The sequence below is a fragment of the Stegodyphus dumicola genome, chromosome 6 (genome assembly GCF_044657685.1).
Source record: "Stegodyphus dumicola isolate Sdum_Otavi_A_Nest chromosome 6, ASM4465768v1".
NCBI lineage: Eukaryota > Metazoa > Arthropoda > Arachnida > Araneae > Eresidae > Stegodyphus > Stegodyphus dumicola.
The window spans coordinates 185,209,208-185,219,457 of NC_140773.1; the positions used below are offsets into that span (position 1 = coordinate 185,209,208).

The 10,250-nt window shown below is 29.0% G+C and overlaps 1 protein-coding gene across 1 annotated transcript; it reads left to right on the forward strand.

Annotated features, from left to right (window-relative positions):
- The first annotated feature begins 4,112 nt into the window (after positions 1-4,112).
- okr (DNA repair and recombination protein RAD54-like okr) lies at positions 4,113-9,244 on the forward strand. The gene has a single exon (XM_035363781.2). It carries the CDS (start codon positions 4,290-4,292, stop codon positions 6,489-6,491), a length of 2,202 nt encoding a protein of 733 aa, XP_035219672.1. The 5' UTR covers positions 4,113-4,289; the 3' UTR covers positions 6,492-9,244.
- The last annotated feature ends 1,006 nt before the right edge of the window (positions 9,245-10,250 follow it).

Genomic DNA, 10,250 nt, shown 5'->3' on the forward strand with positions numbered 1-10,250 from the left:
AACAAAATCTGCCACTTTTCATAGTACTTGTATGAAAACTAATTAAAGTTTTTTTTTTGTTTGTTTTGTTAAAAGAAAAAATATGCAAATAATAAAAATGTTTCTTTACATTTAGATTCAGAGATAGGTTTGCACAATCAAGACTTTTATTCATTCCTTTTTAAAATTTTTCATCTTAGAAAAGATAATAAAAATTAGACAGTATTTCTGCGTAGAAAATTTAGACATGAAATAAGTTAAAAGCGATAAAATGAACTATTAAGTTAACAATTAATCATATAATATTGGTTATTAACAATTTTGTACGTCTGTTTAATTTTTTATGGAAATATTTGCCATTTTCAGGACACAAAATATATTTCAAAGAGATTTGAAATATTAGCACAATCAAATAAATTAAATTTTAATAAATAATGGAATGTGATTTAAAATACAAAAATAATTTAATGTAAGAGATTTAGATTAAAAAATTTGCACACGCAAATGAATTATAAGATTTTATGAGGTTTCATTTCATAAATAACTTTGGTTTTGAAATATGGCGTTTGAACTTATAAACATGTGTGGACACTGAAAAAGTAATGCATATATAAGAACAGTGTAATTTTCAATGAGTTTTATTATTGATTAATGAATTCTCACAGTTCTATGCTATCAGACTAGGGTCTAAGTTTGCATAAAAGTTCCTATATTTAATTAAAAGAATTTAACTCTTTATGAATATGAATATAACTTTTTGTGATGACTGTTTATCCTTTCTTACATTCAGAGGTAACATATTTGCACAATAACGTTCCACAATGTATATGACGTGAAATTTTGCGATCTCGTTTAATCAAAACAGCGAAATTTTGATTTTCATACAGTACTTTTGCCCTTTCAAATTTAAAATATGTGGAAAACTCGTTTCCAGACTCAAATGGCAAGAAATTTGTTTTCGTCACATCCATCGTCCTTAAGTTATGTCAAACAAATAACATGTAAATTTCAGTAACAATAACTAAAAATTAATTAACAAAGAAATCGCATACAAGGAAGCAGAAACAAACTGTTAACAATCCTCTCTCCGCCTGCCTTATGGCAAATCGGCGTAAAATGCTTGTACCTAGGCTAATTGTGCGCATGCGCTAAGATAGGTTGTGCGAACAGGGCTAAAGGGCTGGCTCATCAGCTCCTCGCCGCTGAAACCGGAAGAAGAGAGTGATGACGTAGTTGGGTTCGCTTGCTGCTTTGAGAGTGCCTTATACCACCTTCTGTTTCATGAGTATTTGCTTGAAAATCAAAAGTTTTTGAACAACTGTTCGGTAAATAATATGAGGAAGAGATTTTATCTAATGAAATTACAATGTGTATGGATATATAGCTGACCTAGTAATGTAGCTATGGTCGATTTAATTAAACTATAGTACGCGTAAAATATAAGCCTTAAACTAATATTTAAAGTCGAATATACATTAAATATGGTTAATTTTTTTCTACAATATTTTTTTGAAATGTATGTAAATAGTAACTTATCGATAAAAAACATTGACAAATTTCTATATTTACGAATAATTCTTTCTGAGTTAAAATATCACAAGTTGGGTTATAGAAATATCAAGTAAAATTATGCAAACGTATTTTCAGAATACGTCCTTACAAACTCATCTGATTAAAAGCTAATGAATGCTAACAACAAACTTCATAATATATTAAATCCAAACAAATTTCACTTCATTTAATTTTGTCTTTCAACTAGCACTGGAAATGAGATAATTAGGTTTTTGTAAATCTTGACAATGACTATTATGAAAGCATTATTATTGATCATCAGGATTACTATGCAGTGTCCATTACTCATAAACTAATAAAAATATTTTAAATTGACATTTATATACGTTCTTATGAATAGTGTAGTCTTATATTTTAAAAGCATGTATTCTAATGCTAATTTATCTCTATGCAGAATTTCATGATTTGTTTTGAATAGTTTCATAAATAACCAAAAACGCATAAAATAAATCACATAACACATTATGAATAATAAACCAAATAATAAAATCTTATTTTTAATACAATAAAATGAATTAGTTTACATGATTTATTTCCATTTACTATATTTGATGGTTAACTTTTCTTGCCGACACAAGGGATGCATTCCAATTTAAGTGTCAAACTCTTACGACTGTTCATAATCAGCAAAATAAACGAATCGTGTTCTTATTGAGGGACGAAAGACGTTTTTTAAGTTTAGAAATATGATTTTCAATTTCTCCCATACATTTTGAAGAATTTTCTTCAACTTTCGGGGAGGCTTTTCAAGGAAAATTGCTGATATCTACCAATCATTTTACGCATAATCATTTGATTACAATGCTTTCTGAAGTGCCATTTGGAAACAATTTAATTCGCTTTTGTTTCACTAATGCAGTTATTTGTATTTCGGTATATATGGTTAAAACATAAATTTTCATTTTCCATAATTTTCCATTTCCTTGATTAATTTTTAGGCCCGAAAGGGATGTTATTCTCGAATGGGATATTAGTCTCAATATGGCATTTTGAGTTGAATCACTGTAAACGGCGTATGCGTTTCAAATTGTTGCCACCAAACATTATCACACTGTATTATATTTAAAGAAATTAAATAATGAAGAATCTGCATGAATGTATACATGTTTCTCGAACTGTGAAAAAACAACTATACATAGAGCCACCAAATTTTGAATAACATAATCCTCCACCTGAACATGGCCACCTGGAAGCTCGAATTTTGAATATCGTATTTGTTTTATTATCTATTTCATATTTTGTAAAATGTTTAATGAATTTTTAAATAACAAGCTCAACGATCACAAAGCAAGCAGTGGCAACACTGTACGGAATATACCATTTTTATCTCCAGATCTCACTGTACGGAATATACCATTTTTATCTCCAGATCTTCCGAGACTGTCTGTCGGAAATTTTAAAGAAAAATGTTTTTAAATATTTTGAGATTTTGGTGTTGAATCGAATTTTATGTGTAGGAGGCGCCAAGAAAGGGATGTTTGATAAATAAAGTAAACATCAAAACGTTAATAATAAAAAGGCCAAAAAATTTTGTAAAGCCAACTCAGTAAGAAAACTGAACATTGATATGATGAACTGATTAAATACTGGACCCACACCTTTGCACTTAAACCATAAAATTCAATTCAACAGAAATATCGCAAAAGGATTTTAAAAATGAGCATCTCTTTAGAATTTCCGATTCATATTCTCGCTCGCTGGAGATAATTTTTTTTGGGGGAGGGATACAGTGTTGCCACTGCTCGCATGGAAATCGTTGAGTTTGTTAATCAAAAATTCATTAAAGTGTTACAAAATATGAAATCGATAATAAACAAATTCCAAATTAGGGCTTACAGATGCCCATATTCAGTGGAGGATTACGTTATTCAAAATGTGATGTCTCTAGGTACTGTCATTTTATCACAATGTGAGAAACATACATACATTTATGCAAATTCTTCATTATTTAATTTCTTTAAATATAATGCAGGGCTCTAACATTTGCTGGCAATAATTTGAAAAGTGATACCGCTTTTATAGTGATTCAACGCAGAATGCCAAAACGAAATTAATAGCCCTTTGAGCTTAAAATAATAATAATAATAAAAATAAAAACAGAAAATCGTATGCTTGCTATGCTGCCATTCTTTCGTCTACTGAAGGTTTCTGTACGGAAATTGTTGAAATATCACGTTTGTTTGTTTCGTATTATGGTACGCATTACCGCAGGTAGCAACGGCACAGGGCTCCATTTTTTTTGAATAATTTCCCGTTACAAACACTAATTCATTTTAAAAATATCCTCAGCTATAATTTTCAAGTCAAAGAAACCTCTTTCAAAGAAATAAGAAATAAAGATTTAAGCTTTCGCACTGTGAAGCTCTCGTCAGTAGACGAGGCGACGAACCCAGTGACGTCACATTGCTCACCAACTGGGTTCGTGTCGGCATCGTTACCCCTCAAACGGATGACCTAGCCCTTCTTTTTCTTTAGCCCTATTGTGCGAATAGCCTGCAAAATTCGGACCGTCGGTGCGACTAGCCACTGCGAACATCCACAGCCTCTGTTTATGTTGAATCTGCGGAACTTCAAAATCTGGCAACCTTGCCTTTGATTTGTTCCCGCGCAAAACGAATCAATATTACATTGCATCGAAAGGAAGCCAAGCTTCGCACAGAGGGAAAGAAGAAGGTACTGCGTTTTTTATTTTAAATTTAACTGTGCATTAGTTTCTCAATGAATGTAAAAGTTGGAATATGCGACGAAGTTTCGCCCCAAGTCAGCTGGCGAAAAGAAAATTATCTCCTCCGGGTAATTTAGAGAAAAGGTGTAGGATTCAAGGTAACACTGTATTAAAAAGTAATAATGATTATTACGATAATAAAGAACATCAGGAGGATAATTGCAAAGATATTGAAATAACCGGAAAGGAAAATTTAAGTCATGAAGAAATTATCAAGCAGATTTTGTGCAAACCTTTTAAAGTACCTATACCAAATTATAATGGCTCTTGTCAACGTCGGTCTTTGGGTATACGACGTTGTGGTGTCAAGCGAGCTTTGCATGACCCTGAAGAAGAAGGTGCATTGGTACTTTATGAACCCAGACTGATTTCAATGCATGAGCAATTAAATGTTTCGAACGCAAAAGTCGATGTGCATGTTGTTGTGGATCCAGTTCTGTCAAAAATTTTACGACCTCATCAGAGAGAAGGAGTGAAATTTATGTGGGATTGTGTTACTGGTAAACAGATAGAGAATAGTTATGGTTGTATTATGGCTGATGAGATGGGATTAGGAAAGACTTTACAGTGCATAACTTTATTATGGACTTGTCTAAGACAAGGCCCTGAAGCAAAAGGCATTATTGAGAAAGCAATAATAGTAGCACCCAGCAGTTTGGTGAAAAATTGGGAAAGAGAAGTGAGTAAATGGCTTGGAAATAGAGTTGGTGTTCTTGCAATGGATGGAGGAACTAAAGAAGAAATTGACAAGAAACTAGAAAATTTTGTTTTTGCTATAGGTAGAAACTGCACTCCGATTTTAATCATATCATATGAAACCTTTCGCCTTCATGCTATGGTTTTATATAAAACTGAAATTGGTTTAGTTATATGTGATGAAGGTCACAGACTCAAAAATTCTGATAATCAGACTTACCAAGCACTTGATAAACTTAATGCAAAAAGAAGGATTTTATTGTCTGGTACACCAATACAGAATGATTTATTGGAATATTTCAGTCTTATACAGTTTGTTAATAAAGATATATTAGGTACTGCACAGGAATTCAAGAAACAGTTTGAAAGACCTATTCTTCGATGTCGTGATATTGATGCGACTCAAGCAGAACAAGAAAAAGGAAAAGAAAAATTAGATGAATTGATTAGTATTGTAAATAGGTGTATGATAAGAAGAACATCCCAACTGCTTTCAAATTATCTTCCGGTTAAAATAGAACTTGTAGTTTGCTGTGAAATGACAGAATTACAAAAAAGTTTATACACACATTATGTGAACTCCCAAGCTGTTTCTAAAGCATTAGATTCAAATAATAAAGTTAGTGCTTTGTCTGCTGTCACTAGTTTGAAGAAAATTTGTAATCATCCCGATTTGATACTTGATCTTGCGAAGAAAAACCAAGATGGTTTACGAAGTTGCTTAAAATATTTCCCACCAAATCATGATGGAAAAAATTTGATTCCTGAATTGTCAGGAAAAATGAAGGTACTTGATGGTATCTTAGCTTTTGTGAAAACAACCACAAATGATAAAGTTGTTCTTGTATCGAATTATACACAAACTTTAGACTTATTTGAAAAACTTTGCAAGTTGAGGCAATATACATTTGTTCGTTTAGATGGCACAATGACTGTTAAGAAGAGGGGGAAAATAGTTGAAAATTTTAATGACCCAAATAGCAATATATTTATTTTTATGCTGAGTAGCAAAGCTGGTGGTTGTGGACTCAATTTAATTGGTGCTAATCGGTTAGTGATGTATGATCCAGATTGGAATCCAGCTAATGATGCTCAAGCGATGGCAAGAGTTTGGCGAGATGGTCAAAAAAAGGAATGTTTCGTTTATCGTTTGTTATCCACAGGAACTATTGATGAAAAGATTTTGTTACGTCAGACTCATAAAAAGGGCTTAAGCAGCTGTGTTGTGGACGAAGAAGAGGTTCAAAGACATTTTAGTCTTTCTGAATTAAAAGAATTATTCCGTTTGGAATCTGACACTTATAGTGACACTCATGATAAAATAAGATGTGCCAGATGTGTTAACTGGATTCAGGTGACACCACCATCTGAAAATGCTACTTGTAATAATGATTTATCGCAGTGGCATCATTCAAAAGATAAAAAAAATGTCCCTGATATAATAATTAAATCCTGCTGGAATACTGGTGTTACATTTGTGTTTCACCAAAAATCCCATGAGAAAAGATTTGTCCCTTAGCATTGTCAAAAAATATTTTGGAAAAATATTTATATAATACAGTACTTAAGTGTTAAAATATTATATTTAAACATTAAATTATTGTATTTAAGTGTTAAAGATATATCATATTTTATGTAATTCATTGCAAATTATGAAAAAATATGTTTGTTTGCATTTTTAAATTACAGATATTTATTTAAATATACATCCTTCATATATTTTAAAATTTTGTAAATAGTAATTAGGATTATTTTGTGTTACATTTGAGCATGAATAATAAATGATGACTTTTAAATATTTTTATGATAAAATAAATTCTGATATCTTTGGATAAAAAGTTTGAAGACGACTACAACTATGTTGATTAAAAAATACTTTTTGGGAATATTATTTGAACTTATTATCATAGTATAGCTAAAAATTAAATGCTGCCGAAGTATCACAAATTTTGCTTAGCAATATTTATGATACTAAATGGATAAAAAGTATCTGGTAAATTCTACATCTTAATATGATGTTTCGCAGAATAAGCATAATTATTATACTGCGTCTAATGCAAAGATAATATAAAGTTTATCTACCCATTGTAAATTTTGTATATATATATATATATATATATATATATATGTATAAATCAGATAATGTTGAAATTGAGCATTTTAATATATTTAGTCTGCAAAGTTCAAAATTACTTTCAATGAATGGCCAAACAAACAGTAATTTGCCCACAATAAATGCATGTGTTGTAAATTATGTATATCATACTCAATATTGTTACATTAACAGACATATGGTTATTAGTAAATTAAAAGTTTTTTTTTTAATATTTAAAATGGAATTCATTTTTTTGTGTCATTTATATTTTTCTTGAAAACTATGGTTCATTAGAGGTATAGTTATTTAACCACTTTATCTTTTCTCATAGCAAAGAATATTGCTGTGCAGAGCTTATGTAGGATTTGTATGTTACCTTCCATATATGAATGAATTATTCCAATCCACATTCCAACGAAGTAAAAAATGTCAGATTTATATTCCATAAATATATCGTATTCTGTGTATATTTCCTTTAATAAATTTTGTATTAATAACATACTGAATCATTAATGCTTTGACACCCAACAGTGTCTAGGGTAAAATGTACCAAATACTAAACTAAAATGTACTTAACAAAGTAAAAAGATCTGATTTAATTAATGATACTAGAGTCAGAACATATTCTTACAAATATGTCACATTTGTTGTATACTCTAAATTTTAAGTTTTTAGGCCAAGGAATTACTATTATCTACGAAAAGGTTTTGCTCTGCATTGTTAATGAGAAGTTTTCTGAAAAGAATTAATATTTTGTATATTGCATAATTGTTCAAAGTATTCGTTATTGTTTGAGATGCACACACACACACACACACACACACAAACAAAAGTCAGTACTAGTGAAAATTTCTTCTTGATCGCCGTGTTTGAAAATACTGGCATTTCAATTAAATGTATTAATGTGTTGAGGAATAATCAGAAATTGTATTTTTCTTAGATGGCCATTTGTTATAAATCATGCAAAGTTGTGTTTATTATATAATAGTGCAATAAATTATACTTTAAGTAATAATTTGTATTTTAATTAAAAGTAATTAATACTTTATAAATTTGCTTTGTTTTTATATTTTTGTTAATTTTTTTATGTATTAGTTTGTTCAGAAATAATAGAAATTTATCAGTACTCATAAATGATGAAGAATCTGCTGATTTCAAAATTTTTGAGAAAATTTTTCGCACTAGGATCACCAGCAAAAACTGTTACTTGTTAAAATATCCTTTTCTGTTTAGTCAGTACTGATGTCAATGTATTCATCTGAATAACTGTAAGAAAGAATTTTTATCTTATACAATGTTTTTGGTACATCAAAATTTTTGTCTTTTTCAAATATGATGTCAAATTCACGTATGTATTTTTGTTTTTACACCACATTTTAGTCTTTCTGAGTGAAAAATGATATGAGAAATACTGATGTATATGATCAGTGCATTTTACAGCTTTAATTATAGATATTATATCCATAGATTTATTATAAGAATAGTTAATATTATTTCTGCATTGAATATATATCCTTTATGTTCTGCTTGTTTTAGAAGAACTACATCAAATCTATCCAAAAAAAAAAGTGTTATTATGTCAAATTAATGTGAAAAAAAATATTGAAAAAAGTTTTAAAAAATGAGATTTTATTTGAAACACATGAAATAATTAAAGAACTAAAAGGAGAAGAATAATTTATTATATAATCTAAAGCTAAAAATAGATTAAAATATTCTTTTTACAGAATGCATCTAGAATTTTATATCACAGGTAATAAAGCATGAAGTATCCTGGATGAATTTCTAAAGATAATGGATTATACTTTTGATTATGCAATTAAATTAGTAGATTTTGTTATTTAGGTACCCAAGCTTTAATCATTCAGTAGTAAAATTGTTTATGAATTTGGCACTACTATTCTCATTAATCTACATGATAAATTATTTTTCTTCTTTTTGTTCATAAATTATTTCATATACTTTAAATGAAAGCTTATTTTTTAAAAAACCTTTTTTAAAAATATATTTTCTTTTTATCATTTTGGTGTTAACGAGATGTTATCAATGAAAAAATTCAATTGAAAAATCATTTTTGAACAATGACTAATCACTCTTTACTTCAAACACTGTTATGTAAAGTGGTCTGAAAAACACAGTGATATTGCCAAAAATAAAAAATTACATTAAAAACCTCATGTAAACATATGTTTTTTTTTTTTTTTTTTTTTTTTTTTTTTCCATTCTGAATGTGAAGTATAAATTAGTCTCAGTTTATTCATTAAATTAAGATGTATGCAAAAAATAATTTTAACATTAAATTAAAATCTAAATGAAATTTTGAAAAAAATCACTTCGCCACATCGTGCTGTCATCCACAATGATTGTATATGTGAAATTTGAGCTTCATTGCATATCAGGAAATAGTTTCAAAACTGATGGTAAAGTTTAGTTCACAATGACAAACACCACGGGAGAGTTAAATAAATACTTATAAGAATGTGGCTAGTTTTAAAAATGTTCTAGAAAGAAGCATAATTGATACTTTTCTATCATTCTTTGTTTTAAAAAAAGTTAGAGAGTTTGTATTATAACCTTTGAAGACTGCAAATCTTTATAAAAGAATATATTTTTAGATACGAGAATTTAAAGTCCTGTTAAAAATACAATATTATATACCATAATAAAATATCAGCTTTTAAAATGAAATCCAGGTGAAAATGCACATAAACTTTTGAAATGGAAGAAAATTAAAAATGACACTTTAAAATTTCACTGCAAATGATTTTAAATGCTAATCAATCCTTAAACTTAGTTGTTGTTTTTTTTAGACTAATGGAATGAACTGTAAAAAAAAAGGTCTACGCATAAGAAGGGAGGAGAAAAATAGCATTTATAAAATGGTGGAATATTTCTGTGCAAGTAATTCTTTGCAGCAAGGGGAGTGAAGTAATGAAATCATAATGATAGATTTCATTATGATGCTGTACCATCATAACTTTGAAGCTGTTTCCCAGCAATGGCAAAGGAAAAAAACTTTTTTTTTTTTCAAACACTGCAGCCCTTTTCAATTAATGTAGAAAATTCCCCAGTTTAAATTTTTTTATCATTCTTGTTTTAACAGAGAGCAAGGAGTTTCTTTTCTAATTTGTGAAAAGTTAAAAAGTTTTGTAACCAATATATTTTAAATGTTAAATACATAAA

Bases quoted from the DNA above. Each gene is read 5' to 3' on its own strand.
- okr (XM_035363781.2), top strand. From the start codon at position 4,290: ATGCGACGAAGTTTCGCCCCAAGTCAGCTGGCGAAAAGAAAATTATCT.